We start from the raw sequence: 21,193 nt of genomic DNA on the forward strand, positions 1-21,193 counted from the left end.
AATTAGAAGGAAAACAACAAACTAGGAGAACATTTTTATAACAAAACTCTCTGACAAAGGTTTAATTTCCTAAATATATAAGGAACTAAGTCAAATTTACTAAAAATCAAGCCAATCCACAATCAACAAATGGTCAAGGGACATGAATAAGCAGTTTTCACATGATGAAAAAAAACTATCAATAAGCACATAAAAAGTGTTCTAAATCACTCCTTATTAGAGAAATGCAAATTAAAACAACTCTGAGGTAGTATCTCATATCTAGCAGACTGGCCAATATGGTAGCAAATGAAAGTGATAAATGTTGGAGGTGCTAGTGGAGTTGTGAATTGGTCCAACCATTCTGGAGGGCAACTTGGAACTATGGGCAAAGGGCTTTAAAAGAATGCCTACCTTTTGATCCAGACATATCACTGCTAGGTTTGTACCCCAAACAGATAATAAGGAGAAAGGCTTGTACAAAAATATTTCTAGCTATGCTCTTTGTGGTGACAAAAAATTGGAAAATTAGGGTGTGTCCATAGAATGGGGAATGGCTAAATAGACTGTAGTATCTGATGGTGATGGAATATTATTGTGCTGAAAGGAAAAATTAACTGGAGGAACTGCATGTAAACTGGAAAGACCTCCAGGAATTGACACAGAGTGAAAGGAGCAGAACCAGGAGAACATTGTACACAGAGACTGATACATTATGGCACAATCGAATGTAACAGACTTCTTTATTAGCAGCAATGCAACGATCCAGGACAATCCAGAGGAACTAATGAGTAAAGACAATATCCACATCGAGAGAAAGAACTGTGGGAGCAGAAATGCAGAAGAAAAACATGTGATCGATCACATAGTTTGATATGGATATGATTTTTGATGTTAAAAGATCACTCTACTGCAGATATGAATAACATGGAAATAAGTTTTGAACAATGATATATGTATAACCTAGTGGAATTGCTTGTCAGCTCTAGGAGCAGGGAGGGAAGGGGGAGGGAATCATGAATCATTCAACCATGGAAAAATATTCTAACGAAAAAAAAGAACTACTAATGTATGGAAGCTGGGGAAAGGACCTTGGGTTAAATGTATTTTCAGTAAAGTTCTACCAAACTTTTAAAGAATAATTAATACTACAATAAGGAATTGATTCAAATATATTAGAATAAGAAACATTTCCCAATGATATATGGTCACTTAAACATGTAAATAGGCAGTTTTCTTAGGAAGAAATCAATAGAATATTAAATAATATTCCAAATCACTAATCATTAGAGAAATGCAAATTAAACAAACTGTGAGGTAGTTTGACACACCCAAAAGGATTGGCAAAATTTACAAAAAGGGAAAGGACAAATGTTGGAGAGCCTGTGGGTTAATAAGCACACTGATGCACTATTGATGGAGCCGTGAATAAGCAATTATTGTGGAAAGCAATTTGAAACAATTGCCACAAAACTTATTGAACTGTTCATACTTTATGACTCAGCAATGTCACTTCTATGTCTGTACTTCAAAGGGATGAAAGACACAAAGAGCCTGTATGTACACAAATGTTTATAACATCTCTTTTTTGTAGAGGCATAGAACTAGAAACTAAAAGGATGCCTAAAAATTACAGAATTGCTGACTTCCCTAGTTTCCTATAAGAACCAAGTGAAATCCTACAGTAAACTTTCCCCAAACCTTCTTACTTCCACTGTATTCCCTCTCTTAATTACCTTCTGTTAATCCTGTATTTCAGCCACAGTGAATGGAACACTGGTCCTAGAGTCAGGAAGACCTACAGTCAAATTCTGCCTCGGTCAATAACTGTGTGACCCTGGGCAAGTCACTTGCCTCTGTTTCCTAATTTATAAAATGAGGTGGAGAAGAAAATGACAAATTGCTCCAGTCAAGAAAACCCCAAAAAGAGTCACAAAAAATGGAACATGTCTAATTAAACTCCTCTGTCTTTTGGCTGTCTTTATGCATCCTCTGTAGCACATAGTAGACCTAATAAATGTTTTTTGATTGATTATATGAATGTAATGGAATACTAATGTGTTATAAAGAATGATGAAGGGGACAGCTTCAGAAAAAAAAAATCTGAGAAGAAATTTGTGAATTAATGATGCAAAAGTGGGCAGAACCAGGACAACAACCAATACTCTTAACAAAGTACATTGTAAAGAAAACAACTCTGAACGACTTCTGAGTTTTTATCAATGTAATAACAGGATATAATTCCAGAAAAGAGACTTGCGCCTTCTGACAGGGTGATGGTAGATAAAAAATGCATGAGACAATTTTTTTTTCTATAACCAATGTGGAATTTCTTCTTCTTGATTATGCATATTTGTTATAAGGGTTTTGTTTTTTTCTTTCTTCTTCCTCTCCTCTCCCTCAAAGGGGAAAGAAAATATGGCAAAAAGGGAAAAACAAATATTTATAAATTTTTAAGTTTTTTAAAAAGCATATCCAGTTATAAAAAGTTTTAAAGGAGAAAGTTGTAAATCAATATTATTAGTGAATATAAATTCAAATGCTAAATAAAATCCTGGCAAAAAGCTAGCAAAAAAACGAAAGCAATTTTTTCAAAAAGTCATTTGTTCTGGGGCAACGGGGTAGCTCAGTGGATTGAGAGTCAGGCCTAGAGATGGGAGGTCCTAGGTTCAAATCTGGCCTCAGACACTTCCCAGCTGTGTGACCCTGGGCAAGTCACTTGACCCCCATTGCCTACCCTTACCACTCTTCTGCCTAGGAGCCAATACACAGAAGTTAAGGGTTTAAAAAAAAAAGTCATTTGTTCTGATTAAGTTGGATCTACAACAAAGATTAAAGGATAATTCAATATTAGTAAAACAATTAACATAATCATATGGGGGATCTAAAACTGCATCATTATATCAATACTCAAATAGATCTATAACCTCATCGATTTTGGACTTCCTGAGTTCCCTTCAACAATTTATGTGACAATGCATCCTTGCCTGCCCACCCTGCTGGGTATGACTCAACTATATTTGCCCTAAATTTTACCAACATTCTGGATGAATGAATGAGTGGATATATAGAGAAAGAAATGTAGATATAGATATAGAAAGAAAAAAGCATTTATTAAGTACTATCTGCCAAGCACAGTGCTCTGTGTTTTTTGGCACCTGTGCTTTGGCACCTTCACTGCCCTAGGATTACAAATAAACCTATGCAAAAAGAAAGGCAATTCCTACCCTCAAGAAGCATACATTTAAATGAAGACAAAAAAGAAAGGAAGCGGAAAAGCAGGAAGAGGAGTAGTGTGGGAAAAGATAGAAAAGCAGTCCAGAAAGCCCAAGCTGATCTAGAAGTACTCATGGCTAGCATGGGGAATTCCTCAAATGGAAGTCTGAAGGGAGGAATCCACTACTTTAGAAAGACCACAGAGCTGGCAGTATTATTTCCTTGAACGAGAAAGCTGCTGGCACAGAGTGAGAAATGGTCTGATGAGTGGCTGAGCCAGGTTTCAAATAAGCATGGCTGGAGGCCTTTCTTACTTTCTCCTGATTTTGCAAGGATACCAGCAGAGAACTGTGGTTGTCCACCTGTCATCTTTTATTTTTGGCATACATCCAGTCCTTCTTCTATTCCTGTCATACAGTTCCTTGGTAATCTTTTACTTCTGTTCTTTGGAGTTATTCATTCTTGTATATTACAGGCTATTCATGCCCGCTATAAGATTTTCTGTTTTTGGCCATGGTAAACCATTATTATATCAATGAATGAATAAAAAGTCTTTGTCAGATTCCAACCTTCATTTATGGTTTTTAAAAAACCTACAAAAAAGATCATAGAGGGAGTTTTAAAAAATAAGATATAAATTATCTAGCCTAAAACCAAGAGCTAATATTATTTGCAACAGGAAAAAAGTAGACTCTTTCCCAAATAAACGCCAGAGTATAAAGTAGGAATGCCATCTTTCATCAAATAATCTTGAAATGGAAAGAGTAGCAATAAGACAGATATTAAAAATGCAAAGATGAGAAAAGAAGATCCAAAATTATCCTTATTGGTTGATTACATAAAGTTTTACTTAGAAAATCCTAAAAATTAGTAAATAAACTAGTTGAGAAATTCACAGCTTCACTAAAGTTTCAGGCTATAAAATGAACCGATAAAAACCAACATTTCAATATAGCAAAGGCTAAATCCAGAGTGTTAATTATAGAAAGAGGAGTCACACTCAAAATAACCAGAAAATGCATAAACTGGGAATTAGGCTGCCAAAAAACACTCAATACCTTTATCAATATAAATACAATAAAGAGATAATGAATAACTTAATAACTTGAGGAATATTCAGTGTTCATGTCTGGGCCATGCCTATACATTAAAACTGAAATACTAGTGAATTTAATTGACAGATATAATACTATACAAACTATCTATGGGATACTTGACAGAGAGAGACAAAATGGAATTTGTTTAAAAGAACGAAAGCTCTAGAACATTAAAAAAATAATAAAATAAGATAAAAATGAAGCAAGAATATTACTTTCAGAACTCAATTTAGAGTACAAAAAAGTAATTAAGTTGTTTCCTACAGGTTAAAAATATAAAAGTAGATCACTGGAATAATCTAAATAAAGAAGAATCAGAAGTAATTGAACATCTTAACAATCTATTGATCTTCCTATTTGACAAGAAATTGCAGGGGAAAGCAAAAACGCAACTTTGTAGAAATTAGAATTAGACTAAGGTTTCATGGACCCCTTTGGCAATCTAGTGAAGTCTAAGGACCCCTCAGAATAATTTTGTGAATGCATAAAATATATGAGATTAACAAAGGAACCAATTGTATTGAAATAGTTATTAAAATATAAAAACACACACACATATACATGCATGTACAAGTTCACATACCCCCCAATTAAGAACTCCTGATTTAGACCAATATCTTATATCATCTTCCACAATAAATTAAAAATGGATATGTGATCTGAATATTAAGGATCATATCATTTAAAGATATTAAAAAAACAATAGAGCATATGCCTTTCACAGCTATGTAATGGGGTTGAATGCTTAACTAAAGGAGGAATAGAAATGATTACAACTGAAAATTTTTTGTAAAAGCAAAATGAAAGCAGCAAGGATAAGAATGGAAGGTATCAAGTAGAGAAAAAAAAATCTTTGTTTCAAATATCTGATAAGGGTCAAGATAAAGGACTAAGGGAAAAAATTGGTAACCAAAAAGCCATTTCCTCATGGAAAAGTCTTTGTTTTATCTTTCCTCTTTAAACCCTAGAACTTAGCAGAGAGCTCAGTGCATAATAAGAATTTTAATAAATGCTTTTTCATTCATTCATCAAAAACTAAAGTTTTCTAAAGAAAAACTAACAACTATATGAAAGAATGTTCTAAATCATTAATAAGAGAAAAAGAAAACATAACAACCTGGAAATCTCACCTCACAAGTAGCAAAATGACAAAGATGACAAAAGATAGAAGGGTCAGTCATTGGAGGTATTATATAACTAAGCATACTTGGTGATATGAATTGGCCCAACCATTCTAAAAAGCAATTTGGAATTTTGCAAAGAAAATTAATAAAATGTTTATACTATATAAACCAAGAGATTTCTATTACTATGCATCATACACCTTAAGGAGGTTAATGACAAAAAGAAAGGCCTCAAATACACCAAAATATTTTTATTTTTAATAAGAGTAAGAGACTGAAGACAAGTTATATACTTCTGATTGGAGAAAAGCTGAACAAATTATAGTACAAGAGAATTATGGAATGTTACTAGCACCTAAGAAACTAGGCATATAACAAATATGAATAAGCATGAAAGAACTTGGGAACAGATGCAAGAGAGGTAGGAAAGAACAGAAAAATCATATAGACAATAACTATGAGAATCTAAATGGAAAGTATCAACAAAACAACTAGGAACTAAATATTACAGAACAGTAACCACCAAGCCTTGTCCTAAAAGAAGAGAGATGATTTGCAAGATAATGTACCACTGATATAGAACTTTGTATATAATGGAAGTTTTTCAATGGTTTGGCTAGTTTTGCTTATCTTGTTTGGTTTTTTTTTAATATTTTAAAAATATTATGTGGGTAAATATTTTTTAAAATATTATGTGGGTAAATATTTTTTAAAATATTATGTGGGGAAAATTTATCACACCAATACAGAACTCCAAGCTAAATAATAGGCTTACTGATCAGAACCAGAGACCCAGAAGGCTTTTTAAAAATAGAGAAATCTTATGACATAGTGACAGTGATACAAAAAAAAAGAAAGAAAGAAAGAAAGAAAGAAAGAAAGAAAGAAAGAAAGAAAGGTAGTGAATGCAAAAGAAGATCACTTTGGGTGGTAACTTAAGTCTATTATTATTGCTGACCCTTCAAAAAGGCCTTTGCACTCTTGGTGTCTTTTACTGACAATATTAGGAGTCAGCAGTTTGTAAAAACAAGAGTAGTCCTCCACCTTCTGTGTGACTGTCTTGAGCTTGCACCCAAAGCAGGCCTCCACCTCTTTACCCAAGGGAAGCCTCCTTCCTGATCTTCATGAGCATGTTCCCAACAAGATGTGGTGGGCTTGGTAGTAAGTTTTGGATATAGCAAAAGATGAAAACAAGATTTTATGCCACCCCAAACTGTAACTTTCTTAGCTAATTCCTGTAATTTATAAAGCAAACTGTATCACTTTGACTATTAACTCAAAACTAATGATTGATTATATTATGAAAATAATCATAAAGATAAAGACTATTATAATCATAAGAGGGGGTAGGAGGTTTTACACTCAACAGTTATTAAGAGAGATGTTTCTTAGTGGGAGTTGGCACAGGAATATAGTGGGACATATAGGAAAAAATGAAAAATATCAATAAAAATTTGTTTAAAAAATAAGGAATAAGGCAAGGCAAGCAAGAAGCAGCAATTCAAAATATGTGGACAGTCAACAGTTTAGACAACAATCACCACTGACTATCTAGACTAAGGGCTGGAAATTCATCTAAATTTGTAATAACTCAGAATTAAATAATCTTTTTAAAGAAAGTATTTTATTATTTCCAAACACTGTATAGGTGACACAAAATAAAGGCTTTCAGTGGATTCACAAAAAAAGTATCTGACCTTTTTTAAGAAAGACAAAGAATTATTTGGAGTTAACATTTGTAAATTTGAAAACAAGTTGCCAACAAACATTTATTAAGGACTACTGTGTGATAAGGTGAAGGCAAAAGGCAACTCCTGCACAAAAGGAACTCGGTCTTAAGTGGAAGACAATACACAAAAACCTTTGTACAAAATATATGCAGCTTAAATTGGACACAATTTCATGGATTCTTAAATAGAAGATCTCAGTGCTTTATTTCTACTTTTTATAAACTCCCTATTCTAGCCTCAAAAAACTCAAAAAGCAAGTATTTTCTTTAGGTATCTTTTTATTCTCTCCAGGCTCAGAAGAAGTATTCCTTCCCCACTCCACCATCATTAAGTCTTTCCACATGGTGTTATCTCTCTAATGCACTCTGGTCCAGACTTCTGTCTTTCAATTATTCTCCCCTACCATCTTCTGTGAAGTTCTCCCATCCAGTAAAAAACAAACAAAAAAAACTTTTGCTTGAATTTCTACTCTAAGAATTAATTCCCTTCTTTCTATTGGCAAAGTTCTCAAATCAGCCAAACCTTTCACTGGAACTAGTCACTGCAATCTGACTTCAGTTCCAAATCTTTCTATAGAAACTTGTTCTCAAAAGTCAGATAGTCTCATACAGGCCTAATCCTAGAACTTTATTTCAAATCCTCATTCTTCTATATCTCCTTGAAGCACATACCATATATAACCTTCCTGCTTCAATTTCAGCAAACCTTTAAAAGGGACCTAGTACACAAAACACAAAACTGTTGCTATCTCCAAAGAATATATATTATACTGGGGGGAGGAGAGGAAATATGTTCAAAATAGTGAGTGATGGAGAGATTTCTAAGTGCTCAAGGAATATTTAATGAGAAAGAGAATACTTTCAGCTGTTAGGATTAGTTAAGGTTATGTGATAGAGGTGGTACCTGGGCAGAGGCCTTAATGGTAATGATGCTAGAAAGTGAAGATCATGTCTATTCCATGCATGAGGAACTAAATGTGATGCTTTCTCCATTTTAAGATTTTCTCTTCTCTGGACTTTGCATTTGTTTATTTTTTTTTTATTATTATTCCAAAATTTACAAAACAAGTATTTACCTATACAAAGAAAAAGAAGACGGTACACAAATGAAATCACTAATCTACATCTTTAGCAAAATTTTCATCAAATTGACATAAAAAATCCTGCCCACAAGTGTTCCAGCCCCTCCCCACTCTCCCTATATCAGAGAGATATCATCAAGGAGACCAACATGTACAAATAAATTAAATCTTTCATGCTTTCCCTTTCTGTTCATTTTCTGGAGTTAACATTCAGTTTATTCTTCCAGCATTAATTTTGTGGCTGTGTATAATGTTCTCCTGGTTGTACTCACTGCACTGTTTGTTATCTCATGTAGTTCTGTCTGAGTTTATTTAAAATCAGTCTACTCATTGTTTCTTATGCACAGTAGTATTCTATGACAATCATATACCACAATTCATTGACCCATTCCCCAATTAAAGGGTATCCCCTCAATTGCCACTCCAAATAGAGCTGCTATATATTTCTTTTCCTCTTTCCCTTATCTCCTTGGGGAGCAAGAGTTTTATAATTCTCTAGGTATAATTCCAGATTGCTCTCCACAATGGTTATCAGTTCACAATCCCACCAATAGTGTATTGGTGTCCAAATTTTTTCATATCCTCTCCAACATCTGTCATTTGTCTAATAGTTCTAAGGTGATATCTCAGAATTGCATTAGTTTACATTCCTCTAATCAGTAATGATTCAGAGCATTTTTTCATATCCTGATATAGGGCTTGATTTCTTCATTGAGATGATCTGTTCATATCTTTTGTCTATTTATCAATTGGAGTATAGCTCTTATTCTTATAAATTTGACAAAGTTCTGTACATATTTTATATATATATGTGTGTATATATATATGTTAAACCTCTACTAAGAGGCTGTCTAAAAATTTTTCCCCCTAATTTTCTGCTTTCCTTCTAATCTTGGCAGCATTTGCTTCATTTGGACAAAAACCTTTTGACTTAATGTACACAAAATTACTCATTGTGGTTTCACAATGTTCTCCATCTCTTGTTGACTCATAAATTCCTCTCCTATCCACAAATATGATGGATATGTTGCTTATTCTTCTAGTTTACTTATAATATTTCCTTTTATGTATAGATTATTTAGCCATTTTGGTCTTATCTTAGTGAATGGTGTAAGATATTGGTCTATACCCATTTTCAGCCAAACTAGCTTCCAGTGGTCCCAACAGTTTTTAGCAAGTAGTGATTTCTTATCCCCAAAATTTAGATGATTTTGTCAAATATCAGATTGCTGTAATCTTTTACATTTATTTGTTGTATGTCTATTCTATTTTATTGATCTACCTTTCTATTTCTTGGTCACTACCAGATAGTTTTGAGACTTAATGCCTTATGATACAATTTAAAATCTGGTACTGCTAAACCTCCTTCCTTTATTTTTTTGCATCAATTCTTTTGATATTTTTTATCTTTTATTCTTCCAAATGAATCTTGCTATTATTTATCCTAACTCAATAAAACATTTTTTTATCATTTAATTGAGATGGCATTCAGTGAAAAATGTCTCTTACAGAAGGTGGAATTTGAAATGAATCACTCAAAATGTTCAACCAAAATAATTATCTTTTCTTCAAAACCAGCTATTCTGGAGTACTGTATTGGAATCAGAGAACCTCAGTTCAGTGCTATCTTGGACAAGTCATTTCAACTTTCAGAAGGCCCATTTTCTTCTTCAGTATAATGAGGAGTTTAGATGAAATGATGTCTTTGAAGGTCCCACCCAACTTGAATCTAAAATTCTAATTTCCCTGACATTAGCTTCCTTGCTGTTCCACAAAGAAGAAATTCACTCTCTTGGCAGTGAGCATTTTATTTGATTGTACCCCATGCCTGAAATTCCTCCCCTTTTCATCTTCACCTAGTGGTGTCCAGTAAGTCTCAACTAAAATCCCAAATTCTAAAGGAAGTATTTTTCCAAACCTCTTTTCATTCTACCATCTTCCCTCTCTAAATTAATTCCTATTTATCTTGTTTGTACATTTTATTTGTCTGCTTCTCAGCCCAATTGGATGGAGAGACCTTTGAGAGCAGGGATAATCTTTTGTCTGTTTTTGTATACCTAACCCTTAGCACAATATCTGGAACATAGTAGGTGTTTAATAAATGCTTACTAAATACACAATATGCCTATTGAATTAAAAAAAAAAAACAAAACTCTTACCATCTGCCTTAGAATCAATAATGTGTATTGGTTCCAACACAGAAGGGTGATAAGGCCTGGGCACTGGGGTTTAAATGGCTTGTCCAAGCTTACATAGTTAGAAATGTCTGAGGCCACATTTGAACCCAGGACCTCTTGTCTCTAGGTCTGGCTTTCAATCTACTGAGCCACCTAGCTGCTCCTTGAATTCTTTTAAAAATCTTTCTTATATTTGTCCCTTCCTCTTCATTCTTATTTCAGTCTTATTACCTCAAGCCTAGACTGTGTTGAAATCAGTAGGGGTTTCCTAGTCTCTTCCACTCTCTCTCCACCTCCAAACCACTTTATATATTGTTATCAGATTACTTCTCCTAAAATACTAGCTTCCTCAATAATATTCAATGATTTCTCACTTCCTAAAGACTAGATCTTCAGGCCCAGAAAAAAAAACATATCTAGCTTTAAATGGCAGGGGCAAAAACTAGTAATTTTCCTAGTGAATTCCAAATTAAGTACACCATCGTCTATGCTTTTAATGAAATACTCTTACAGAAAGACAGAGCTAAAAAATTTCAGCAAAGCCACCTATTTATTTGGGGTAAGAGGGCAGAATGATCTAATCATTTGCTGCCTTCCTTCTTCTATAATCATTTCTTCTTATTCTTCTCCTTGCCTTAGTCTTTCCCAATCATAGGCTTAATCCTTTTTTAAAAAAAATTTATTTATTTTTAGAATACTTTTCCATGGTTACACGATTCATGTTCTCTCCCTCCTCTCCCCTCCTGGAGCTGACAAGCAATTCCACTCTTTTATACATGTCTTATTACTAAAAATCTATTTCTATATTATACATATTTGTAATAAAGCAATCCTCTAAAAACCACAACCCCCAAATCACATACTCATATAAACAAATAATAAATCACATTTTTCTTTTGCAATTGTACTCCCATAGTTCTTTCTCTAGATGTGGACAGCAACACATGACTTGGCTGCATCCATATGGAAGGACCGAAGGCATGGAATATGATATTCCAGAAAGCAAGGGACCTGGGTTTACAACCAAGAATCAACTACCCAGAAAAAAATGACTATATTTTTGCAGGGGAAAGTATGTTCATTTAATAAAATAGAAGATTTCCAAGCATTCCTGAAGAAAAGACCAAACTTAAACAGAAAATTTGATGCTCACATACAGAGTTCAAGAGAATCACCAAAAGGTAATTAAGAAAGGAAAATAAAATTTAAGGGACCTAATAATAAGTTCAAATGATTTGTATTCCTATATAAAAGATGGTATTGGTAACTCTTAAAAATTATTATCATAGAAAAAGTATACTTAGAGGATACAGTGACAAACTGCATATGATGGTATATCAAAAAAACTAGGAGTAAAAAGGATAATACTAAGAGAAATGGGAAAAGAGATAAAATGGGGCATATATATATTTCATAAAGAAGTGCACAGGGGGAGAAGACCAATACAATAGACATGGTTAGCATTCTTTTGCATAAGTTCCATGGAAATTTGTTCTTGATCAGTGCATTGCTATTAATAGCAGAGCCTATTATATTTGATCATTCCACAACATTTCACTTTCTGTGTATAATATTCTCCTGGTTCTACTCATTTCACTCCACATTATTTCATGGAGGTCTTTCCAGTTCATATAGAAATCAAGCAGTTCATCATTCCTTATAGCATAATAGTATTCCATCACCATCATATACCACAATTTGTTCAGCCATTCCCCAGTTGAGGGACATCCTTTGTTATCCAATTCTTTGCCACCACAAAAAGTGCAGCTATAAATATTTTTGTACAAACTTTTTTAACTCTTTGGGGTACAAAACCAATAGCGGTATAGATGGATCAAAGGGCAAACAATCTTTTAAAGCCCTTTGGGCATAATTCCAAATTGCCAGGGTTGGATAAATTCATAACCACCAGCAATGTGTCCCAATTTTGCCACATCCCCTCCAACATTTATTATTTTCCTTTACTGTGGCCAATATGCTTAGGTGTAAAGTGGTACTTCAGAGTTGTTTTGATTTGCACTTCTCTAATCAGAATAGATTTAGAACACTTTTTCATGTAATTATTTATAGTTTGGTTTTTTCATCTGAAAATTACCTATTCATATCCCTTGATCATTTGTCAATTAGGGGATGGCTTGATTTCTTGTAAATTTGACTTAGTCCCTTATTATTTAGGAAATTAGTCTTTTTGTCAGAGAATTTTGCTATAAAATTTTTTCCCAGTTTACTGCTTCCCTTCTGATTTTGGCTACATTGGTTTTGTTTGTACAAAACCTTTTTTAATTTAATATAATAACAATTATTTATTTTACATTTTGTAATGTTCTCTATCTCTTGGCTTGGTCTTAAATTCCTTCCTTTCCCACAGATCTGACAGTTATACTATTTCCTGTTCATCTAATTTATTTATGATTTCACTCTTTATATTTAAGTCATTTACCCATTTTGAATTTATCTTGGTAAAGGGTATGAGGTGTTGATCTAAACCTAATTTTTCCCATACATTCCAATTCTCCCAGCAGTTTTTGTCAAGTAGTTAAGTTCTTGTTCCCCAAACTGGGATCTTTGGGTTTATTGTAGACTATCTTGATGCTGTCATTTACCTCAAGTCTATTCCATTGATCTACCCTACTAATCAGTACCATATTGTTTTGATAATTACTGCTTTATAGTATAGTTTGAGATCTGGTACTGTTAAACCTCCATTCTTCCCATTTTTAAAATTAGTTCCCTTGATATTCTTGATCTTTTGTTCTTCTAGATCAGTGATTCCTAAAGTGGGTGCTGCAGCGATCCAGGGTGGGGTGGTGATGACCACAAGTGCATTTATCTTTCCTATTGCTATTAAAATTTTAATAAATTAATTTCCAGGGGGCTAAGTAATATTTTTTCTGGAAAGGGGCAGTAGGCCAAAAAAGTTTGGGAACCACTGTTTTAGATGAACTTTGTAATAATTTTTTCTAATTCTATAAAAAAAGTTTTTTGGTAGCTTGATAGGTATTACATTGAATAAGTAAATTAGTTTAGTAGGATTGTCATTTTTATTATATTAGTTCATTCTAATGATGAACAATTAATTGTTCCAATTGTTTAGATCTAGTTTTATTTGTGTGAAAAGTGTTTTGTATTTCTGTTCATATAATTCCTGAGTTTGTCTTGGCAGATAAATTCCCAAATATTTTATATTGACTAGAGTGATTTTAAATGGAGTTTCTCTTTCTAACTCTTGCTACTGAGTTTTGTTGTAAATATATAGAAATGCTGATGATTTATGTGGGTTTATTTTGTATTCTTCAACTTTGCTAAAGTTATTATTTCCTTTTGGATTCTTTAGGTAGAGCACCATATCATCAGTATAGAGTGATAGTTTAGTTTCCTCATTGCGCTACTTTAATCCCTTCGATTTCTTTTTCTTCTCTAATTGCTACTACTAGCATTTCTAGTACAATGTTAAATAATAGTGGTGATAATGGGCATCCTTGCTTCACTCCTGATCTTATTGGGCAGTCTCCTAACTTATCTCCATTGCAGATGATACTTGCTGATGCATTTAAATATACAGTGATCCCTCATCTATCACAGGAGTTACATTCCAAAGACCCCTGCGACAGGTGAAAATCCTCGAAGTAGCAGCATTATATTTATTTGGTTATTTATGTATATTTTAAGGCTTTATAAAACCTTTCCACTCTCCTTTAAACCTTTTCCAGACTCTTATTAACCTATAGTCATTGTATTAATCAGTGTCCAGGATACAGAAAACAGTGCTGTGGTTGGTCACCTTTCATTCCATCAGCCAATAGTGTCTTGTGATAAACATAACTCAGTGATACAGAATTAGATTTTTTTTTAAATTCATGATACAGTGAAGCCAAGATAAGTGAACTGCAATATAATGAGGGATGACTGTACACTGTTTATTATTTTGAGGAAAGGCCCTTCTATTCCTATACTTTCTAGTGTTTTCATTAGGAATGGGTGTTGTATTTTGTCAAAGGCTTGCTCTGTAATAATTGAGATAATCATGTGATTTCTTTTAGTTTGGTTATTCATATGGTTAATTATGTGGATGGTTTCCTAAGATTAAACCATCCTTACATTCCTGGTATAAATCTTACCTAGTCTTAGTGAATAATCCTTGTGATAACTTGTAGTCTCTTTGCTAGTATTTTACTTACCATTTTTGCATCTATGCAAAAGGGGACTTGTCTATAGTTTTCTTTCTGTTTCTGGTCTTCCTGGCTTGGGAATCAGCACCATATTTGTGTCATAAAAAGAATTTGGTAAGAGCTTTGCTTATTTTGTCAAATAGTCTCTGTAGTATTGGGATTACTTGTTCTTTAAAAGTTTGATAATTTTTAATTTGCTTTCTTTCCAATTTTTTAAGTTGCAAGCCCAATTCATTGATATCCTCCCTCTCTATTTTGCTGATGTAGACACTCAGGGATACAAATTTTCCCCTGAGTACTGCTGGCTATATCCCATAGATTTTGATATGTTGTCCCCTCATTGTCATTCTCTTCAGTGAAATCAGTAACTGTTTCTGCGATTTGTTCTTTGACCTCCCAGTTTTGAAGAATTAGATTAGTTTCCAATTAATTTTAAATTTGCATAGGCTTAATCCATAAAAAAAATCCTGTTCTAGTCTTGTCTCCTAGTCACCCAGTACTAAAACTTTAGAATGGACTTTATTTTTCATTCCCCACATACAATAGATTACCATCCTAATGAATCTTTACCATCCTAATGATTCTTTCATCTGCCTTTTTAATCCATCTCCTTTCCATTTTTTCACCACAATACCCAATTCCTCCAATTATCATTTCACACTTGGATTACAGAAACCCTCAACTCATTAAATCATCCTCTTAGTCTCAGACCACTGTTGCTTCTTGGGTTACGTATCCCTCTTTTTCAACCTATTAATTCCCCGAATTCCCTGTATTTTAGGCAAAGGACTACACTGTTCCCTGAACAAGAGGTGCATTATCTAGTTTAAGCTTTTTCTTGGGCTTAACCTTTTCTTCTATCTTAATCTCCCCCTCCTTCACCTCGGAGTCCAAGCCATAGGGAACTGCCAAGAAACTCCCTTTGCTATTGACATAAAGTACATTCTCTGCATCTTAATTCTAAGAGTAGCCATGGAACACTTAAGAGGTAAAATGACTTACCCCCAGTTACAGTCAGTATGTAGATATGCCAAACTAGAACCTAGATCTGACTGGCTTTGATCAGGTCTCTACTACATCCCACTGCTTCTTAAAAAAAAGCAAAACAACAAAATAACACTGACAACAACAAACTTTACCTTAAGTCTTGGAACTGATACTAAGTGTTTGTTCCAAGGTAGAAGATCAGGAAAGGCTAGGCAATTGGGATTGAGTGACTTGCCCAGGGTCACATAGTTAGTATCTGAGGCACCCCATAGCTTCTTAAAAGCCTAGCTGAGGTCATCTCCTTGTAACATGAGACCTTACTTTACATGATCTTTTCTGTAATCTATTTCCTGTTAGAATCTCTCATTTGAGCCTCATAATTGTAGATGTTTTTCTAAAGCTCCCTTAACTAAGTGTAAATTCACAGAGCAAAAGGGTATCTTATACAATTTACAACTTTAACAGTGCCTTTTACTAATAAGGGCCTTAATAAATGTTAGTTGGATACCTTTTCCTATATCTTCATAGCTACTTAAAAATATGAGCATGTAAACAATAATAGTGGTTGGAAGTTACAAATTTTATACAGTGCTTTGGGCCTATTTAATTAGCCACACATTTGGAGCCCATGAAATCTGAGGGAAATTAATTCATTATTACCTGATCAGAAAATGCAACTTATATACTTTTGAAAAATTCAGGGCAAAAAGTTTCCATGTGTTTTAAGAACTACAACATGTCACTCAATAGTCTTCAATAAACCAAAGAAAGAAGCCATCATGTAAACCTGCTAAATGTGGCAAAAATTTATCACACCAATGCAAAAACTCCAAGCTAAACAGGTTTTTCTGAGAAGAGGCCAAACTCCCAATAAAGTCAGATCCTGGTCAAGATCAAGACCAGAGACCCTGAGTCTTAGGAAATAGTCTCTTTTTATGCCAAGAAATTTGATGAAGCAGTGACAGTAAAAAATAAGCAAAATTAAAATCAGATGGATGCAAAAATCTTTCACATGGGCAATTCTTAATTAATGACTCAATTGCTAATTAAATTAGCACTAATTAAATTAGTGAGTATAAAGATGATCACTTTGGGTGATAACATCTATTACTATTAACCTTTCTAAGGCCTTAAGTCAGGGTCTTGGTGTCTTTTACTGATGATTATGGTGTAATATTAGGAGTCATTTGGTTGACAGATATATGCAAACAAGAGTAGCCCCCTACTTCCTGTGTGACTGTCTTGTTACACAAACAAGACCAGACTTCCTCTTTTTGTTTGACCATTGTGTTATACACCCAAGAGGAGTATGGTAGGATTAATGGAAATTCTTGAAATATAGGCTTAAAATCAAATAAATGCCTGTAAACAAGATATGATACCACCCTAAAATATAATAATCTTTAAATTTTTTATAAAGCAAACTATATTATTTGACTATTAACTCAAAACTAATGATGGTGTTATGATAATAATCATAAAGGCTAATGCTATTATAATCACAAAAGGGGGTAGGAGGTTTTATGCTCAGATAAGGTATCTCTTAGAGAAATTTAACAAAATCCTCTGACTTTCAACCTAATCATTCTACTCACATGGTTCTCTCCAAAGTTACTCATGATTTCTTAGTTGCCAAATCAAATGGCTTTTTCTCAATCCTCATTCTCCTTGACCTCTCTGCAGCCTTTGATACCACTGGTCCCTCTCTCTTCCTTTAATAATCTCTTCTCTCTGGGTTTTTGGGACACCACTCTCTCCTGGTTCTCCTTCTACCTATCTGACCATACCTTCTGCCTTTTTTGCTAGAACATTTTCCAGATCACAACCTCTAACTGTGAAGGTCCCCTCTGTGTTCTGTCCTGGGTCCTCTTCTTTTCTCTCTCTATACTACATTACTTGGTGATCTCATCAGCTTCCATGGATTTAATTACTATCCCTAGGTTAGTGATTCTCAGATCTACTTAATCTGCCCCAATCTCTGCCGACCTCCAATCTGGCATCTCCAAAAGTCTTTCGGACATCTAGAACTGGATGTCCAGTAGACATCTTAAACTAAACTTTTCCAAAACCAAACTCTATCTTTCTACCTAAAACCTTCCTTACCCTTCACCTTCCCTATCACTGTAAAGGGCAATAAATCAAGCTTCCAGTCCCTCAAACTCCCAATATTGGTGTCATCCTCAACTCCTCACTATCTCTTAACCCCTCTTTACCCGTTGTCAAAGCCTGTCCATTTCACCTTTGCTGTATCTCTTGAATGTACCTCTTTCTCTATGATTCTGCCATCACTCTAGTGCAGAACCTCATCACCTTGGAGATGGACTATTATAATAGCCTGCTATTTGTCTACTTCAAATCTCTTCCCCTCTCTAATTCATCCTCCTCAGATCAGCTACTAAAGTGATTTTCCTAAAGTGCAAATCCAACTATATCACTTCTCTACTTAAAAACTCCAATGACTTCTTATTGCCTCTGGGATCAAATACAAAATGCTCTATTTGAATTTAAAGCCCTTAATAACAGAGTTCCCTCCTACCTCTCTGGTCTTATATCCTACAGTCTCCAACACATATTCTTTGATCCAGTAATGATGACCTCCTGGCTCTTCCAAGAATAAAATAGTCCAGTTTTTGGCTTTGGGCATTTTCTCTGGCTGTCCCTCATTTCTGGAACACTTTCCTTCCTCAGCTTCCACTACTGACCTTTCTAGTTTATTTTAAATTTCAACTAAAATCTCTTCTTTGACTGGAAGCCTTCCTTAATTTGCCCCTAATTCTAGTACTTTTCTTCCCTTAACTATTTCCTATTACTCTATCTATTTTCTGTTGTCCCCTCTCCCCTCCTACTAGACTGTAGGCTTCCATTAGACAAGGACTCTGCCTCTATGTGTATTCACAGTGCTTAGCATGTTGTAGTTGTTGTTGGTGTTTAATAAAGGTTTATTAACTTATTAACATGAATTATATATTACATAAAAAGCATATACACACATAAAAAGGAACTCTGCCTGCCTCCCAATCTATTCACTATCGCCCTAACCAGAGTGGCTTCTCCAAACTTTTTCATTTCTCTTCAAACTTCCAGACATCTCCTATCCCCTCTACTTCAGTGGAAAACTGAAAAAAAAAAATCATCTCACATCACTCAGATCTCTGTTTGTAGCCTCCATTAGACTGTGAGCTGCTCTGAGAACAGTAACTGATTTTTTTCCCTTTCTTTGTATCCTGTTAGTAAGGCATATAGTAAGTGCTTAATAAATGTCTTTTGGCTTGACATTCTACTGGGGTATAAAATATATGAGCAGAAAGGTAAATTCGAAATATTCAGGCAACATTTTCATAACTAAAGTCATCTTAAGCAATTTTATAGTCTAATAGTATACTGTCCTTCAAACAGAGAGGCATGTTACTATTTGCCTCCATAAAATACAGCTTGTCTAATTATCTTTTATGACTCCATATAGCAGACTTCAAGAAACTCTCAATCTTGGAGGGCCTGTGTGAATAGAAAAGCTCTTACTGGCCAAAGCCTGAAGCTACAACCCAGGGGAGTTTTCCAAATCTTGGTGGATGTAGTCAACATATACTTGGGGTGAGAGAAGATGGGGAGGGCAAGTTAAAAAAGGAAAACTTATTTTAGGTTAGCTAACAGGGCCACACCCACCTTACCCAATCTTCTCCAATTCATTTTTTGCCAGCTAACTGCTTTTACTTAGCTTGGCCTCTTTCAGTTCCCATCCTCTTACCTAGCTTTTATTCCAGCCATGAAAAAAAAGTGTCAAAAATTTGACTGTATTTTGTTTTTAACATTGGCAGCCCTCCTCACCTCATGAAATGGTTTAATGTGCTGACAGGTAAGTAAAGAGATACTAAAGGTTCTGCCCTTTGCTGCATGCTTGCTGCAATGACCAATATAATAGCTGAGGGGAAAACCCTCCACTACAGAAGGTTATGTTCACATAACGTGCTCAATGGCCCACAGAGTCTTCAGTAATGAGTAAATTACTTTCTAATCCCATTGCAGTCAATTCCAGCAAGGGGTGGGGGGGTGGGAGCACACTAGGTTACAATCTGATAACAACCATTATAGGACATTTGAGGTTTAATGTGAGCAGGAAGAGGCAGCGAGGTCCAAAACTTCCTTCTAGCCGGGGGCTATGTACTCAATTAACTTCTCCTAACCGAAAGCCCTTTCCTCAAGGCTCCACGTTAATCCCCCTTTCCCCTCAAGGTCCCCATTGCCTACCTCTCCTCCCCGACCGGACTTGGCTGGGGCTGCTTAGGTTCTCAAACTCACAAGTGTGCTCTCGAAGGCTGGCAGGGAAAGGGTGTTGGGTTACCTGGGCAGCTTCTCCCCGTCGCAGGGTTCCACCTCCAAGAAAACTGGGCCCCTCCCTTCTCTTTTCCCCCTCCAGAGCAGCATTCAAATTCCAGCTTGCTGAGGCCTCTTAGCCCCGCCCTAAGCCCCGCCCCCTGCACAGCAGGCTTTTTCAGCCCTGGGCAAGCGCCCTGACTGCTGCCAGACTAGCCTCGCCCCCACCCTTTCCAGGCCGGTTTGGTGAGCACGAGTAGGCGGGCCTGGGCCCCGCGAGCTTCGGGCACGCGCTCTCAGGCCTCGTTCGCGCGGGACCTGTGGCTTTGCGGACGTCGCTCTCTCTGGCTTCCCCCTCCCTGCCGTTGCAGCAGTTTGATCCACCCCGGGGTGAGGAGGGTGGAGCGAGAAGGTGCCGCTTTCCGCGCTCTCTCTCTCTGCTGCAGTGGGCTCTGCGTTGCAATTGGAAGGCGCTTCCCCTAGACGCCCATTCGTGGGGGCTCAATCGAGGCTGCTGTTGCTACAGCGTCCTTCCCACCTCCCCCAACCCCCATCCCCCGCCTTTCTCCCGCCCCTCCTCTTGGCCCTGGGCAGCGCAGCCTCTCCCGCGCCCAGCCCCCCTGGACTGAGCCCCCAGTCGAGCCCTCCTCCTCTCCAGACGGCGCCGACAGCCTGTGGGAGCTGCAGCTGTGTCAGCAGCCCGAAGAGAGGGAGAGGCCTGGTCGCACCCCTATCTGTTAGCACCCCTGCACCCGCACCCCCACGCCCCCCTGCGGCTCACATCCCCACCCCTGCGCTCCCTCCCCATCCCCGACATGTCGGCTCTGGAGTGGTACGCGCACAAGTCCTTGGGCGACGGCATCTTCTGGATCCAGGAGCGCTTCTTCGAATCCGGCAACCGTGCCAACATCTGGCTGGTGCGCGGCACTGAGCAGGACGTAGTGATCGATACCGGGCTGGGGCTTCGAAGCCTGCCCGAATATCTGTACTCGGCTGGCCTCCTGCAGGACCCGGACAAAGGGGAGGACTTGGTGCGACGGCCGCTGCTGGCCGTGGCCACCCACGTCCACTTCGATCACGCCGGTGGACTCTACCAGTTTGACCAGGTAGCCGTGCATCGGGCCGAGGCGGACGCCCTGGCCCGCGGAGACAACTTTGAGACGGCGACCTGGCTGTCGGAGAGCGAGGTGGTGCGGGCGCCCAGCCCTGGCTGGAACGCCAGGCAGTTTCGAGTGCAAGCGGTGCAGCCCACCCATATCCTGCAGGAGGGTAATGGAGCCCTAACCGTGCTGGCCCCTCGGGGGGAGAGAGGGACTAAGGGA

The 21,193-nt window shown here is 36.6% G+C and overlaps 1 protein-coding gene across 1 annotated transcript in view; it reads left to right on the forward strand.

The window, feature by feature from the left end:
- The first annotated feature begins 20,686 nt into the window (after nt 1-20,686).
- The window catches only part of LOC123251292 (metallo-beta-lactamase domain-containing protein 2-like), a 4,841-nt gene continuing 4,334 nt past the window's right edge, over nt 20,687-21,193 (forward strand). Inside the window, exon 1 of the mRNA XM_044680529.1 lies at nt 20,687-21,157. Coding sequence (XP_044536464.1) covers nt 20,687-21,157 — 471 coding nt within the window. The remainder of the gene's footprint in view (nt 21,158-21,193) is intronic.

Source organism: Gracilinanus agilis, chromosome 1 (assembly GCF_016433145.1).
Source record: "Gracilinanus agilis isolate LMUSP501 chromosome 1, AgileGrace, whole genome shotgun sequence".
Lineage (NCBI taxonomy): Eukaryota > Metazoa > Chordata > Mammalia > Didelphimorphia > Didelphidae > Gracilinanus > Gracilinanus agilis.